The sequence below is a fragment of the Pogoniulus pusillus genome, chromosome 2 (assembly GCF_015220805.1).
Source record: "Pogoniulus pusillus isolate bPogPus1 chromosome 2, bPogPus1.pri, whole genome shotgun sequence".
Classification (NCBI taxonomy): Eukaryota; Metazoa; Chordata; class Aves; order Piciformes; family Lybiidae; genus Pogoniulus; species Pogoniulus pusillus.
In genome coordinates this window covers 7,713,790-7,730,931 of record NC_087265.1, presented here as the reverse complement: position 1 = coordinate 7,730,931, position 17,142 = coordinate 7,713,790, and the positions used below count along the sequence as shown (strand labels likewise).

At 45.6% G+C, this 17,142-nt stretch overlaps 1 protein-coding gene across 5 annotated transcripts in view; it reads left to right on the top strand.

Moving 5' to 3' along the window:
• Positions 1–17,142, top strand: part of CCDC148 (coiled-coil domain containing 148) — a 97,214-nt gene that overhangs the window by 35,164 nt on the left and 44,908 nt on the right. For 4 of the 5 annotated variants that reach the window (XM_064155275.1, XM_064155258.1, XM_064155267.1 and 1 more), the window contains 5 exons: positions 4,043–4,146; positions 5,511–5,593; positions 6,467–6,612; positions 6,828–6,923; positions 7,011–7,192. In XM_064155275.1, coding sequence (XP_064011345.1) covers positions 4,043–4,146; positions 5,511–5,593; positions 6,467–6,612; positions 6,828–6,923; positions 7,011–7,192 — 611 coding nt within the window. The remainder of the gene's footprint in view (positions 1–4,042; positions 4,147–5,510; positions 5,594–6,466; positions 6,613–6,827; positions 6,924–7,010; positions 7,193–17,142) is intronic. The other variant, XM_064155293.1, reaches the window with a different exon arrangement.

The window sequence follows — 17,142 nt, the reverse complement described above, 5'->3', positions numbered from 1 at the left end:
GGGTGACAGTGAATGAAAGCAAAAATACCTACTTCCTGTAGAGCATTGCTCTCTTTAATGCAGGTAAGTATAGTATAGTAAAAGCTCTGACAGCTGTTTTCTCAGAGTGGCAGTACAAAATTCTACTGGATTCATTCAAGCTTTAAACTAATTTGTCATCATCTCTTGGTATTTCACCTTTTCAAGTGTTTTCCAGCTGAGTAGGTAGTAAAACAGATCTGCTGAAAGCTCCACAGAATAGACTCTGTGCCCACCTATTCCCTTTGTTGCTGATTCAGGCTGTCCATGTTCTGAGTGCTGGGTTGTTCCCGCACTGAGGCAGAGCCAGAGCAGCAAGTGATGAATCAGCTGTTGACTGCTCAAGAAAGGGAAATGCAACACCTACAGGGAAAAAAAAAAGAAGCTAATATTGCAGCAGCTATACATAAATGTCACTGCTGTTAAAATAATCTCAAATCATTTCAGCTTTAGAATGAATTTAAAGATAGGTGTAATTTCAAATGACTTTAAATATAGCACTTTGTTTGCTAAGTTTGCTTTTAAGCACCTCATGGTAAGGGGAAGCAATAAGTAACTTTTAAAACATGAAGATATGTAAGCAGTAAAGATAAGGATACATTATCTTTGATTCAAAAGCATTGTAAAGTGCTGATGGAATGCATAAACCAGGTGTTTCCAAGAGCTCTCATGGTACAGTCACACGTAGGCCTTCCTATCAACCCCTTGTTTCTCATTCACTGTTCTCTCCATAGCCTCTGTTGCAGCTTCTTACCTAGGTGACACCACTAAAGCAGGGCTGCTGTAAAGCCACAGTGGGTTCACTACCTTCTAGTTGTGTTTCCTCTTTATGTGACTGTCTAGAAACCAGCTGTAGTCAACCAGGCACCTTAACCTCAGCTTCGTTTGAGAGGTGTAAGCATTTCTAGCTTCAGTATTTCAGGTGTTCTGTTTTAAAGTCAGACTTTAGCTTTGGTGGTGGGTGAAGGATGAGCTGTGGTTTGAGAAGTGATGGGATTCTTACTGTGTGTTAGTGCTGCAAACAGTACCTGTAGAGCTCTCCTTGGAGCAGGCTGCTAGTAGCACATGCCTGGCTGTGGAGGGTGCAGACAACATGTTTGGAGGGGTTTGCTTTTGTGTCCTTCTGCATGTGAGCATGGAGTGGGTAAGGTGTGGTTTGGTGCAGTGCCATGGGCTGAATGCCATGGGCATCAGAAGAGAGAGGGCAATGCTTAATGCAAGCAAATTCCAATCAGTTTCTTGCATTCCAAACATGTGTTTTTATACCATTCATCAGAAGGCTACAAATTGTATTAAACTATAATTGGTTACATTTACTTGCTTTAGAAATTGCATACTAATTAGTGTAGACGTTCATCATATTCTCTCAAGCACATGTACATTGTGTCTGAGCAATCTAAGTCAGCAGAGATAGGTGAAAACCACAGGCTGCAGCCTTGCATTTGTTTCTCTTTGTTACACCATTCTCTAAGGTCACAGGATGTCAGGGGTCGGAAGGGACCAGGTTGATCATCGAGTCCAACTCCCCTGCCAGAACAGGACCATACAATCTAGCTCAGGTCAGAGAGGAACACATTCAGACAGGTCTTCAAAATCTCCAGAGAAGAAGACTCCACAACAGGCTCTGGGAAACTGTTTCAGTGCTCTGTGATCCTTACAGTAAAGAAGTTCTCTCTTGCCTTGAGGTGGAACCTCCTGTGCTGCAGCTTACATCCATTGCTCCTTGTCCTATCACAGGGAGCAGTGAACAGAGCCTGTCCCCCTTCTCCTGACCTGGAGTCCTCAGATATTTATAAACATTTATTAAATCTCCTCTCAGTCTTCTCTTCTCCAGACTAAAAAGCCCCAGGTCCCTCAGCCTCTCTTCACAAGGCAGTGCTTCAGTCCCTTAATCATCCTTGTAGCCCTCCATTGGACCCTCTCCAGCAGATCCCTGTCCCTCTTAAACTTTAAGGAATGACTTCCTTAAACCAAAATTAGGAGGGGTCCTTCCAACCTTCCATTTTATCTTAACTCAGCACCTCTGAGCTCCTGCACTCTTGCTTGTCCATGGCTTATGCTCCAGTGTATAACATTCAGACAATTCTATGGAATCACTACATTTAATATTACTATTCCAAACAGTCCAGCTGGTGGCAGGCAGGAAAGGTGGCTGAGTGTTTCAGATTGCTTCCACCTGAGCCAAGTGGAGAACCAGCCCTTCACACAGTATCACAGTGTCATCAGGGTTGGAAGAGACCTCACAGATCATCAAGTCCAACCCTTTACCACAGAGCTCAAGGCTAGACCATGGCACCAAGTGCCACGTCCAATCCTGCCTTGAACAGCTCCAGGGACGGCGACTCCACCACCTCCCCGGGCAGCCCATTCCAGTGCCCAATGACTCTCTCAGTGAAGAACTTTCTCCTCACCTCCAGCCTAAATCTCCCCTGGCGCAGCCTGAGGCTGTGTCCTCTCGTTCTGGTGCTGGCCACCTGAGAGAAGAGAGCAACCTCCTCCTGGCCACAACCACCCCTCAGGTAGTTGTAGACAGCAATGAGGTCACCCCTGAGCCTCCTCTTCTCCAGGCTAACCAATCCCAGCTCCCTCAGCCTCTCCTCGTAGGGCTGTGCTCAAGGCCTCTCCCCAGCCTCGTTGCCCTTCTCTGGACACGCTCAAGCATCTCAGTGTCCCTCCTAAACTGGGGGGCCCAGAACTGAACACAGTACTCAAGGTGAGGTCTAACCAGTGCAGAGTACAGGGGCAGAATGACCTCCCTGCTCCTGCTGGCCACACCATTCCTGATGCAGGCCAGGATGCCACTGGCTCTCTTGGCCACCTGGGCACACTGCTGGCTCATGTTCAGGCAGGTATCAATCAGCACCCCCAGATCCCTCTCTGTCTGGCTGCTCTCCAGCCACTCCGACCCCAGCCTGTATCTCTGCATGGGGTTGTTGTGGCCAAAGTGCAGCACCCTGTACTTGGAGCTATTGAACCCCATCCCATTGGACTCTGTGACTCAGAAGGTTCTTTCCTAAGCTAGACCTGGAGTGAGATTTTTTTTTTTTTTACTTCTTTCTCCCTATAATAAACTAGGACAAGATTTATTGGGGTTTTTTCTGCCCTTTCTTGTCTCCCTACCATCCTGCAGCAGAATAATATATCTGCAGGAGGTATGGGGAGGAGGAGTGAAGAGGGCTTCATGTGAATGTGGGAGCCCCTCGAGTCAGAAGAGGGCTTGTCACTAGGAGCCAGCTGGGGCAGGTGTTGTGGGAGAAGGCAGCAAAAAGAGAAGAAGCAGGAAAGTAGCCAATTCTAAATTGAAATGCTGCTTTGCCCTGAGTATCCACTGAGCGGCCAGAACACAGTTGTGGCTGGAGAATGAGAGAGAATTGACTTATCTCAGGGGATTCTGGCAGCCAGTTGTCTTCTGATCTTTTTTCCTCCAGTGTTGCTTGGCCAGAGTCATCTGGCTACTGCTTCACCAGCCTTTCCCTGACTGCTTTTCCTCTAGTTCAAGCAGGAACTCCATCTGTCTCAAAAGCAAGTATTTCTATTTCATCTGTGGTTGGAAGCAATGTTTTTGTGAAGCCCTCAGACAGTTTCAGAGCCTCTTTAATTGGATAGATTTTGAAAAAGCACTCTTTTTTAGTAATCAATTTTTGAACTTCTTTTTCCTGGTGGAGAGACTTTCTCACTCTTTCATCTTCCCACCTGTAAGGAGGTGTATTTTTTTTTCCCCCTCATGCTCATCTTTCCCCTTTCACCTCCTGGGAAATAGGGATGGGAAAGAAAAAGAGAAAAAGAGGAAGAAGAACATGGACTGCATTTTTTTTTCTCATTTAATTGGGATTTGGAATGGATTTTTTTTTCCATGAAAACTGGCTAGATATGAACCTGTTTTTCTTATGAAGAAATAACAGTTTTGAATAAAGCTTTTGGGTTCACTGTTCTGTAGCTAAAAGCTTCCACATGAAGGCAATTGATAAAGCTGTTGAACAGATTCAAAACACTTACAAGCTTTATTTTTCCCCTCCCTTTGCAGCTTAAAAAAACAAAACGAGTTTCAAAAATGAACAAAGAGCAATTGCTGCTGAAACAGCACCAGCAAGTGTGGTGGCAAGAGCATAAAAGACTGAGTGAGAGCAGGTAAGAGCTGAGGAATCTTAATTAGCCATTGTAAGAGAAAGCCTTCAGTGGCCAGACTCCGGTGTGAGACCCTTGATTCAAGGGGCATTAAGAGGGAAAGATTAAAATACCTGAACTGAAGATAGTGGATTTTTTTTTGTGCAGGGTATGAGAGTCGTGACCTGCATTGAAAAGAGTCACAAAGAGAGTACACAAAAGGAGGGGAGAGCAGAGTGGAGTTCTGGGGCCCTCAATTCAAGAGAGATGTTGAGGTGCTGGAACATGTCCAGAGAAGGGTGATGAAGCTGGTGAAAGGCCTGGAACACAAACCCTATGAGGAGAGGCTGAGGGAGCTGGGGTTATGCAGCCTGCAGAAGAGGAGGCTCAGGGGTGACCTCATTGCTGTCTACAACTACCTGAATGGAGGTTGTAGCCAGGTGGGGTTTGTCTCTTCTGCCAGGCAACCAGCAATAGAACAAGGGGACACAGTCTCAAGTTGTGCCCGGGGAGGTCTAGGAGGAAGTTGTTGGCAGAGAGAGTGATTGGCATTGGAATGGGCTGCCCAGGGAGGTGGTGGAGTCACCGTCCCTGCAGGTGTTCAAGAGAAGCCTGGATGAGGCACTTAGTGCCATGGTCTGGTTGACTGGATGGGGCTGTGTGGTGGCTTGGATTGGATGATCTTGGAGGTCTCTTCCAACCTGGTTGATTCTATGAATCTATGTTCTGTATGCACCTTTCTGTGGTGATCTCATGTATTTGTGAGGGCAGCAGAGGTTTTTAGACACTTTTTTCAGACACTACAGAGCCTGTCTCTGGGTATGCATATTGAGTACACCCAACAGGGAGCTTTGATACTGTTCTGTTGGCTTGTGTATTGTATGTACAGCAGATCCACAAGAGCACTTTTTGCTCAGAGGAGAGCAGCACCTATCATAGAACCAACCAGGTTGGAAGAGACCTCCAAGATCATCCACTCCAACCTAGCACCCAGCCCTAGCCAGTCAACTAGACCATGGCACTAAGTGCCTCATCCAGGCTTCTCTTGAACACCTCCAGAGATGGCAACTTCACCTCCCTGAGCAGCCCATTCCAATGCCAATCACTCTCTCTGGGAAGAACTTCCTCCTAACATCCAGCCTGTATCTCCCCTGGCACAACTTGAGACTGTGTCCCCTTGTTCTATTGCTGGTTGTCTGGGAGAAGAGACCAACCCCCACCTGGCTACAGGCTCCCTTCAGATAGTTGTAGACACCTTCAGGTCTATGTCCTGCACTTCATGCCTTCCCAGGCACATTTACTTTATTAGACCATTTGAGGCTAATCATTCTTGCAAACTTAATGAATAAGAAATTAAAGCATCTGTACAACTCTTTCATACCTTCCAGGCGAAAAGCAGAAGCAGAAATAAAGACATTTCTTGAAGAAGAAAACCATAAGCACAATTTCTTTGTGGATATGAGAGACTTGGGTAAGAATTTTGTGTTAATTTTATATGAATTTATTATAGTCCAAATTATCTTGATTATTTGAGGTTTAAAATCCCTGTCTTGGCAGGTGTAGATTGGAAAGGACAAGATATTTTGTGTGTTTGAGAAAGCTTTCTGTCTTGCACCTGGGAAAGAACAACCTCAGGTATCAGTATAGGTTGGGAGGCAGTGAATAGGAAAAGGATCTGGGGGTTCTAGCTGATGGGAGGTTGACCATGAGCCAGCAATGTGCTCTGGTGGCCAAGATGGCCAGTGCTTTCTGGGGTGTATTAGAAGGGCTGTGGCTAGAAGGTCAAGAGAGATTTTCCTGCCCCTCTACTCTGCCCTGGTGAGGCCTCATCTGAAGTACTGTGTCCAGTTTTGGGCCCCCCAGTTCAAGAGGGGCATAAAACTCCTTGAGAGAGTTCAGCACAGAGCCACAAAGATGATGAAGGGGTTGGAACATCTCTCTTATAAGGAGATAATATGGGAGCTGGGGCTTCTCAGCTTGGAGAAGAGGAGAATGAGAGGTGACCTTATTAATATTTATAAAGATGTGCAGGGTGAGTGACAGGAGGCTGGAGCCAGGCTCTGCTGGGTGATGCCCAGTGACAGGACAAGGGGCAATGGGTGGATGCTGAGGCACAGGAAGTTTCTTCAAACATGAGGACGATTTTTTTCCCTAGGAGGATGAGAGAACACTGGAACAGGCTGCCCAAGGGGGTTGTGGAGATATTCAAGACCTGCCTAGACACATTCCTGTGTGATCTGGTATAAGAGATCCTGCTCTGGCAGGGGGGTTGGGCTAGATGAGCTTTTGAGGTCCCTTCCAGCCCCTGACATTCTATGATTCTGTGTTTGCTTTTGGGATCCAGAGCATCATTTATCAAAGGAGCAGGATGCATTTCGAAGAGATACTGTAGCTCCTATCTGGCAGCTGAGAGAGCATTTGAAATCCAGGCTGTCTGAAATGCTGTCTGGTCTGAAAGCTAAGATCAATCCAGCTGAGATGTTACAGCAGGTTGGTATTTTAACTTTGCTTTGGCAATTCATTATCTCAGTGTGTTTAGCATTTGATTTTCATGTAATGCTTGGAGAGTGTAGCTGACATCCAGAGCTTCCAGTAACCTCTCTACTTGCCTATGCAGGACTGGAAATCAGGCTCTTGTCTTGTTTCAGCATGAAAGCTCTTCTTTAGAAACCAAAGAAGTAACTGTAATCTGTTTCATCAAATAGATCCAATTTGTGAAGCAGCAACAGAAAGCAGTCTTGGAATTCCTTACCCATGAAAGCCTGGCTTTGGAAAGAGAGCTAGAGGACTGTAAAACAAATGTAAGCAAGCTTTGTAAGCTTCATTAGCAAGTGTTTTGAGAGAGAAAATACAATGCAGGGTAGTCTGAGCGCATTTTTTCATCGCAGGCATTAGCACACTGTTGTGAAGAGATAAGTGGAGTTTTCCTTGAAGTTCCTTCAGCACTTCAGTCTTTGGAATGCCCCTACCCTGATCTGAAGACCTTCCTTATCAGTGAATACCGAAAGCTTGCAAGCAGCTTCTGGTCTAAGCTCCAGGAGATTGATCAGCAGTTGGAAGTTTTACATAGGTAACTGATGTCTGGCTTGGGATTTCTTTTGCTGGGTGTGAAATACACAGCTATGGTGTGTTCTGTAACTTGTAGGTGCTGCAGTTGCCTTTGGCATGAGAAATTGGTTCTGGGTTATGAGAGCTGAGAACTCTGCCTGACTCTTTGGGGTTAGACAGCCCAGGAGAACTGAGGCAGTCCCTTCCAGAGCTCTCATCTGATATAATCAGTGAAATGTTCCGGGGATTAAAGCACTAAGACTGGTGTGCATCAAATATTCTCTTCATGTGCCCTTGTATGAGCAGAAATGATTATTCCTATAAGTTAATTACCCTCAGATGTATGCTAGGAAGGTGCAGTCTTTCTGAGAGAGAGCTAGGATGTTTTATCTCTAAAGCAGATAAACAGGCCACATTTTTTCACAAGGTTTGCATCGCTGCAGTAATCATAGAATCAGACAGCGTTGGAAGGGGACACAAGGATCATCTAATTCCAACTCCCCTTGCCATGCTCAGGGATACCCTACCCTAGATCAGGCTGGCCAGAGCCTCATCCAGCCTGGCCTTAAACACCTCCAAGGATGGGAATAATTGTCTTAAAGCAATGTATGAGGTATGTGTAGCTTGGATTCAGAATAACCAAAAGGAGAAGATTTTTTTTTCTGCTAACTCAAATGTTATAGGAAATTATATTAAAAATCATGAACCCCTTAAATATATAAACCAGAAAGATCTTAAATACTCATAATGATCAAGAGGTGTAGCATACCTGCATAGCTACAGAATAAAGCTTAGCTTTGCTATGGTCAAAGCCAGGTTGGATGGCACCTTGAGCAACCTGGTCTAGTGGAAGGTGTCCCTGCCTATGGCAGGGGGTGGGAACTAGATTACTTTTAAGGTCTCTTCCAACCCAAACCTTTCTATGATTCTACTGAGGCTACCTTGATTCTGAAGATACTGAGCTGCAGATACTGGGCAAGCCTTGACTTCTTTTTGCCATCTACTGATATTCCTCTGGCTTAGAAGGGCATCAGGCTTTAGAACTGAGACACCCTCCCATTCTCAGTCTGCATAGGCTTTAGAACTGAGACACCCTCCCATTCTCAGTCTGCATCAGGCTTTAGAACTGAGACACCCTCCCATTCTCAGTCTGCATAGGCTTTAGAACTGAGACACCCTCCTATTCTCAGTTTGCATCAGGCTTTAGAACTGAGACACCCTCCTATTCTCAGTCTGCATAGGCTTTAGAACTGAGACACCCTGAGACACCCTCCTATTCTCAGTCTGCATAGGCTTTAGAACTGAGACACCCTCCTGTTCTCAGTCTGCATAGGCTTTAGAACTGAGACACCCTCCTGTTCTCAGTCTCATTAGTTTAAATTTCCCAATGACTCAAATATAGGTAATAGAACCAATAACAATTTATAGGATGCCTTTCCCTCTTTCCCCTTTTTTTTTAAAGAAAAGGAATTAGATGTAGAGAGGAGAAGGTACAACACACTCAAATTAGTTGTAGCCAGGTGGGGTTGGTCTCTTCTCCCAGGCAACTAACAATAGAACAAGGGGATATAGTCTCAAGTTGTGCCGGGGGAAGTATAGGCTGGATGTTAGGAGGAAGTTCTTCCCAGAGAGAGTGATTGGCATTGGAATGGGCTGCCCAAGGAGGTGGTGGAGTCACCATCCCTGGAGGTGTTGAAGCAAAGCCTGGATGAGGCACTTAGTGCCATGGTCTAGTTGACTGGCTAGGGCTGGGTGCTAGGTTGGACAGGATGAGCTTGTAAGTCTCTTCCAACCTGGAAGAGAAATCAAGATACTATATATATATATAACCAGATTGATGGCAATGGTTTTGTCTGCCTTGTGGACTGATGGCCACATGGTAAAACAAAGAGCAGCAGGACCAGGAAGGTGATGGTGGAAGGCAGGGAGTCAGGGCAAGAGAAGATTAAACAGGAAGTTCCTCTGTATTTACAGGGGGCCAGACAGGGAGTGAGAGCAGGCAAAACACTACACCTGGAGTAAGATTCAGACCCACCCCCAGGGAGTAAATAGGATGTAGGGTCAGGGTCAAGACCACTCCCTCAGGAGGGTTAACCTTTTACAGAGGGTCAGTGGAATTGTTTGAAGTCTGGGCAGAAGAAACTAGAGAGAGCAAGAAAGTCCTGATGTTTCTTTGGTAAAACAGTCACATGCTGCCTCTAAACCTCCCTCGTTCTTTGTATGCTCCAACAGCAATGCTCTTAAATCTCCTGCCACTGCTGCTGAATCATTTTGGGGATGCTGAAACAAGTGGAAGGTGTTGGATCTCATACGAAGTGAGGTGTTATAATAGGGAGATTGTAGCCAGGTGGAGGTTGGTCTCTTCTGCCAGGCAGTCAGCAACAGAAAAAGGGGACACAGTCCCAAATTGTGCTGGGGGAACTATAGGCTGGATGTTAGGAGGAAGTTCTTCCCAGAGAGAGTGATTGGCATTGGAATGGGCTGCCCAGGGAGGTGGTGGAGTCACCATCCCTGGAGGTGTTGAAGCGTGTAGTTGATTGGTTAGGGCTGGGGCTAGGTTGGACTGGATGATCTTGGAGGTCTCTTCCAACCTGGTTGATTCTATGATTCTACTTAGTACTTAGTGCACAGACATTCTGTAGGTGGCTCTTCTGTTACCTGACACCCATGCATGATTAATGTAAGATCTGGCTGTAAGAACAGAATATTTAATAAAACTGTTCTGATCTTTCACATATTTGTAACATTTGTTAAACAACAGGTGGCAAATTTACAGCATTTCCTTTTGCTCTCTGATATTTAGTTACAGTTGCTCTCGTGGAAGAAGTTTTAAGAACCTCTATGAGGAAAATCTCTGACGAATGCTAAATCATTAAATATGCACAAAGTTTTTCTAGTGGTTTTAATTAAAATTGGGCTGAAGTTCATTATCAACACAATTTGGGAGAAAATTCACGAGCCTCAATCCCTTGATCCACACAGCATGTGTATGAAAATGGTTGGAAAATCTACTGTGGTGTTTCCATTGATCACACACCAGGTTTGAATTGAATACTTGAGCTAGCTAATTCTGCGCTGGTAATTAAGTGCCAGCCAGACTGAAAGATGAACTACCATATCTGTAAGGGAAAAGAAAGCCAGTTGTGGGTGTGAAAACAGGCAGTGATCCTTTGAAGGAATGGAGTTCTGGTATCTAGGTGGGAAAGAAGGAAATGCATCTAGCTGAAGGAAGTGCCTGGTGGTGGTGGCCATCAGTGATCTGCTGATGGGATGTGAGGGGAGGTTGTGAAGGACAATTATCACAGTATCATCAGGGTTGGAAGAGACCTCACAGATCATCAAGTCCAACCCTTTACCACAGAGCTCAGGGCTAGACCATGGCACCAAGTGCCACGTCCAATCCTGCCTTGAACAGCTCCAGGAATGGCGACTCCACCACCTCCCCGGGCAGCCCATTCCAGTGTCCAATGACTCTCTCAGTGAAGAACTTTCTCCTCACCTCGAGCCTAAATCTCCCCTGGTGCAGCCTGAGGCTGTGTCCTCTCATTCTGGTGCTGGCCACAACCACCCCTCAGGTAGTTGTAGACAGCAATAAGGTCACCCCTGAGCCTCCTCTTCTCCAGGCTAAACAATCCCAGCTCCCTAATTGAACCAGTTTACACCAGTGCCTGCCAATGTTGCTAGCTAGGGATGTATGAAATCATAAATGAACCACCAGCTATGGTCTTATTTAAAGCTAGGTCTCTGTCCTTTGCTTGTTTGCCTTCCAGTCTCCAAATCTTTAATGTGTTGCTCTGTGTTGTTTCTGTGGTTTTATGCACAGCAATGATAAAATGTCTTTTCCATGAAGAAAAGCAAGGCTTTGCTCTTGTAGTGTTGTTTACTTCCAAAATCTGGGTTTTACGAAGGACACCACCACACTCTCTGTCCCTTCTTACACTTATTTTGGGCTAATTTGCATGCAAATATGTTATTATGGGTTTGCCTTGTGGTTTAAGTGTTCTATAATTCATCAAATTAACTTTGATCCGGCAATCCTGTCAAGAATTGAGTGGCAGGTTTGTGACCTTGGTCTGTATCCACTCTCCTGATGAGTGAAGCCTTTGCAATTATCCTCACTGCTCTGTGCCCAAAGATACCAAACATTCTCCTGCAATATGTTGTTTTCTCACTTCTGTGATTTGCTCACTAGAAGGATACCATAACAGAACTTAGTCACTTTGAGGAGTCTCTGTCATTCTTCCTCTCCTGTCACATGCTTGAATGTACAGGAAAGAGACCTGAAGTTGATAGCAGCCTTCTGGTGTTCCACACCTCGTTGTTGAACTGCTCAGACTGGCAAAGTGTGCAGAGAACTTCCAAAATAAAAATCAGAATAAAGTAGTCATCTGCTACATTTTTGGGTGTCCTTTCCAGCCCTTCTGAAGCATTCATTACAGTTTATTGCTTTTGGAAAGGAAGGATTTTGAGACACTTGTGGTTTGGTGGTTTGTTTTTTTTCAAGCATGTTTTATAATCTAAATGAACTTCTTTTGCTGCTGCTGCTGCTGCTGCTGCAAGACAAATGTGTGTTTGAGAAATACCCAAGCCCTGAATTATGCCAGGAACTGTGGATTTGGAATGGATGTGTTTGTCATAGCTGGTGATTCTCTAAGCACCATGACTACTTTTTTTTCCCCTTCCTCCATGGTTTCCAAGGAGTTCTGAATTATTTAGTCAACTGAAGGATGAATGGAGTGTGGCGTGTTCAGCCTTGGATCCTCTGCAGCAGCCTTTCAGATGAATGGGGTATTAGGGTTAAGTCCAGAAAACTCAGTTCCTCTTTTAAAGCCTCTTCCCGGGATGTTTCTGCTGCAACAAATGGTGACTGAGATAATTAACAGTCAGGGAGGTTAACAGCTCACTGAGTGTGCTAGTTTGAAGCTAGCTGGAATGTTCTGGTGAGAAGAGTTAGATTACATGCTGTGAAAAGGAAACAATGATGATGTCTACTTCACTTAGAGGCTTGCTGAGATGTGTAAGAACAAGAACACAAACATAGATAAGAGAGTCAATGTCTGGGCTTTGGGCTGAACTTCTCTCTCTAACCTAACCTGCTGTCCGTGACGCTAATTGACCCGCATCCTAACCCCCCTGGCTGACCCTCCATACTACCTTAAACATAAGGCAAGATATAGGGTAAGGGAGAGGGGTGGGAGGAAGGTGGAAGGGTGCTTGAGAGCCCCTCCTGGGGACTCAGGTTTCTGGGAGGGCTGTTGTGCTGCTGCGTTACCTTTTAACTTGTGTGTTTCTGTATATAGCTGTATAGACTGTAAATAGCTGCTTGTACATTGTGCTAAGCTGCAAATAGAAAGCCTCATTCAATTGCCAGAGCTGCTGAGTCTCGTCTGGGTGGTTTCCAAAGTGCCTGTGTGGGGGTAACACCCAAACCATCACACTTGGTGGCATTGCGGCAGTCTGTGCGGCTGCAGGTTCCACTAGGGGTATCCATCGCTGTTGCAGAGGGTCTGTGGGGAATTGCAGGGTGGAGAAAGGGACCGTCCCTTCCCAGTTGTTTGTATTCCTTAGCTTGTGTGAAGCCAGAGATGGCTGCAGGGTGAATCTGTTTCAAAGGCAGCAGCTGCCTCAGGGCTGTGGAGTACAAGACAATTGCTGTGTTCCAGTTCTGACACAAAATAAAGATCGTTCTGTTTTCGGGCAGGATGATCCACGGGAGGAAAGCAAACACTCCGCTTCAGATTTGGGTCGTGCCTTCAGCCTTCTGAAAGGTTGTCGATGTCTTGACTCTGAATAAGCCTGGTATCAGCCCAAATATTCCTGTAAATGTGTTGGCACTGCTCAAACTCATTTGAGATTAGCTCTTCCTTTCTGGAATGTCACAGCCGTTGAAGCGAGGCACATCTTGAGCGCAGGCAGGCAGGCAGGCAGGCTAGCTTCAAATTCTCCTTGCATTTAATGGCTATGAATACACTGGCCTGAATCATGCTGCCTTTTTTCTTTTGGGCTGTTTGTCTGTGAACAGCTGACAAAATCTCAGCACAGCTGACGAATTTTGGCACAGCTGACAAGCCAAGGCATTGGCAGGCAGTTTGTCTCGGCTTACAGTAAACTACTTGTAGCTTTAGCTATAGCTCATCGCTCCTCAGTGTGTCTTCCACAGACCTTAATTTCTCCATCTTGTTCCCCAGGTGTGCAGAGATTCCTTGCTAGCTGGCTGTAGAGGAACAGACATGTCAGGGGAAAGGGTCAGATATGGGAGGCAGAGATCACCAGGCTGGCCTTAAGACTGCAGGATCTGCAGCTTTCCCTGCTCTCAGGTTCATGGCATGGCATTTCCTGACCAGGCTCTACCTTATTCTGCTTGAGACAGACACCTGCATTTCTTCACAAGCCTGTATGGCCAGGAATATCCAAGATAGACTGTTAGGAAAAAGAATTGTCTCATTGCTGTCACCAAAATAAAGTTTTCAAGCAGCATCAGCATGTCCAGAGAAGGGCCACGAGGATGCTCAGAGGGCTGCAGCAGCTCTGCTATGAGGACAGACTGAAAGAGTTGAGGCTGTGCAGTCTGGAGAAGAGGAGGCTCCCAGGTGACCTTCTTGTGGCCTTCCAGTATCTGAAGGGGGCCTGCAAAAAAGCTGGGGAGGGACTTTTTAGGCTCTCACGGAGTGACAGGACTAAGGGGAATGGAGCAAAGCTGGAGCTGGGTAGGTTCAGGCTGGCTATGAGGAGGAAGTTGTTGAGCATGAGAGTGGTGAGAGGCTGGAATGGGTTGCCCAGGGAGGTGGTTGAGGCCCCATCCCTGGAGGTGTTTAAGGCCAGGCTGGATGAGGCTGTGACCATCCTGATCTAAGTTCCAACCCATGGCAGAGGGGTTGGAACTGGCTGATCTTTGTGGTCCCTTCCAACTCTGACTGACTCTATGATTCTAAATTACAAGTAGTAGTGGTAGTTCAAAATCCAATTCCTGCACTCCTTACGATGGTTACTCTCTGAGTGAAGTCTCTCTTAACAGACAAATACAATATTTGGGCTGAAAAGACAAGAATGCCAGGTGCTGTCTTAAAGAGAAAATAACAAAAGAGCATTTTCCTCCTCAGTTCAGCATGAGTAGGAACAGTTGCAGTGAAAGAGATTTAGATCCTACCGAAGAATAATTAATTGGTTCGTTAAAGATATTCTTCAGGAAGCCTATATCTCAGAGCATCAATCTATGGCAGGGAGATTCTAAAATTAATAAATGAACTGATCTCACAGAAAAGCTCCCTCTGGAGAAAAATGAAGAGTTTAAAACATTAATTTCTGAGGGTCGGCTGCACAAGATTTTTCTTAGAGGCAGTAAATTCTTGTCTTTGGAGAACTGTGTCTGCTCTTGGAGCACTGCAGCTCGAAGGCTGTAAGATACTGCTGCAGCAGTTCCCTCTGTGAAGGATTCCTGAGCCCTATTTCACTCTCCAGGGCACTATTTCTTCTTTAGACTTAGCTTATGAAAAACACTTAGCTCAGGCATCCATATTCCCTGTCTGGCTTGGGAGATGTAAGCAGTCACCTGTAAGGAAGCATTTCCATTGCCATTCTGCCTTTGCTGGTGTAATTTCACTTCTTATGCTGGCTGCAGCATTTCCTTGGTAGCTGTCAGTAGCTGCAGGTAAACTCTTTTTGCAGGAGCTCAATCTTTTCTCTCCCTCCTTTCAAAGCCACCTCCATTTCTTTTCATGGTGGCTGACTCTAACAGCACTGAGCTGGGTCCTAGAAATGGTTTGTCAGGGGTTTCACACAGTTAATGGGAAGGAAAGTTATCTATCTATCTTGTGTAACTTGCAGAGGGAAGCAATCTCTTTCCTCAGCTTTATTAATTTCAGCCAACTAATGAGTCTCCAAGACAGTGTTATTAGTATAGTGCTGCTAGTCTTAAATCTGTATCTGCTCCAGGATGAGGAGCTCCTGTGTAGGAGCTTGCAGTGTTGTGCCCTAACACATCCCTCATGCAGTGACGTTTGAAGTCTGGGGAGGCAAGCTAAGGTGTGATGGAGTGATAAGGCATTATACACCCTGCTCACCACCCCGGGAGGGTGAACCGTGAGCTGCCTGCTCAGGGTTTGGGCTTGCTGTTGAGTTCTGTTTATTGCTGGCTGTGTTTTGTGATGTATTCTAGAGCTGCCAACATGCAGGTTGCTTGGAAAGACCAAAGTGGTGGTGTGTGATCTCTGTCTTAAGGACACCTCAGGGTTTTTCAAAGATAGTTTTTCACATCGCTTTGTTCTACTGATAAACAGAAAAGCTGCTCAAAAGCACCACCAGAGAAGGCCAGCTAAGAGTTAGTGCTTCCTATTTCCCACAGAAACCCCTTCCATGACTGGACTCTCTGTGTACAACACAAACATCATTACTGCAGAACTCTGCTTTGTTGTTTTGGTTTGAGGCTGGTCGGTTTGTTTGTGGTGGGGGGATGTAGCACTGACAACCACCATGGTGTTACTGGAGGCATATCAAAGGAGGTAGGAGGCAGTTTCTCCTTATCTGTCCATCTTTATTATGGTGCTGTTTGCACAAGAGACAAGAGTAACTCCTAACACTCATTCAAAGAAAAACAGAATACAGCAGCAGGGCACAGAGAGTGTGAGAAACAAGGTGCTCATGGCTAGGGAATAGTAGCTGCAGTGTTTCCTCAGCCTTGGCTCTCATTCAATAGCCACCGTTCTGATCCTGGAATGATGATTCTGTGCTGAAAATAATTAGGGTAGGAGAAGAATCTTTTTTATTATTATTATTTGTTTGTTTTTTCTTTTATTTTCCCCCACAAAAGTCAGAGGATGAAGAATTGAAGTGGGGAGGAAGGAACCTCTCATCAGTAGCTGTCTTCAGAAAGATGAGAGGGCTGCTGGTTCAGGAAGTCTCAGAGCAGCTGTGGGGGGAAAGGGGAGGCAGGGGGAAAAGGGGCAGAGTCATGTGAGTACCTTGCTTTAATTTTTCCTAAGCTTTTAGTCACTTTTGCCTAACCTTTTGGGTTGACTCAGTGCTGCTGTATGTGCCTTAACGCTGATAACAAAAGCCTGGCATTAATCCCTCCAAGGCCCAGGGTTAGATTGAGGGCAAAATCTAATCTACTAAATCCAAACCTGTGATGCTCTGCTTTGGGTTTATGTTTCTTCTTGCTACTCAGATTTCTGAAATGAGTGGATGCTGCTGATTGCTGCACCTACTGCTTTGGCAAATTCTCAATCTTGGGCTTTGCTGATGAGGGTAGGAGTATCAGACTTGCTCTGTAAGCTGGTTCCTTCTGTAGCTACACCTAGGTGTCATCACTTTGCATCATGTCGTGCTCACTTGTGCTCAGTGGCAGAGACTGATCATCTCCTTCCTTTGTGCATTGTGTTTTCTGTGTGGTGTGACTGGATTCATGTCACAGGTCTGGGAAAGTCAATTTCACTTCCCCATAAAAAGGCAGCTCAGGAAAGGAACCATTCACTCGAGTGTTTGCACGAGAAATGATCATGTTAGAAAAGCAGTAGGAGTCTGCTTTGTTTAATTAAAGTTAATCAAAATTATCTGTGGGGCAGCAATGTGCCCTTGTGGCCAAGATGACCAATGGTATCTTGGGATCCATTAGTAAAAGGATGTCCAGCAGGTCTGGGGAAGTCACCTCCCCTTCTGTGTTGCCCTGGTGAGACCAAAACTGGAATACTGTGTCTGGTTTTGGGCTCCCCAGTTCAAGAGAGACAGAGATCTACTGGAGAGCATTCAGTAGGCTGAGTTACAAGGATGATTAAGGAGCTTGAATGTCTCTCCTATAAAGAATGAAAGAACTGGGATTGTTTATCCTGGGGAAGAGAAGGCTGAGAGGGGATCACAGGATGTTAGGGATTGGAAGGGACCCAAGGAGACTGAGTCCAACCCTCCTGCCAGAGGAGGACAATACTATCTAACAGATCACACACACATCCAGACAGGCCTTGAAAGGCTCCAGAGAAG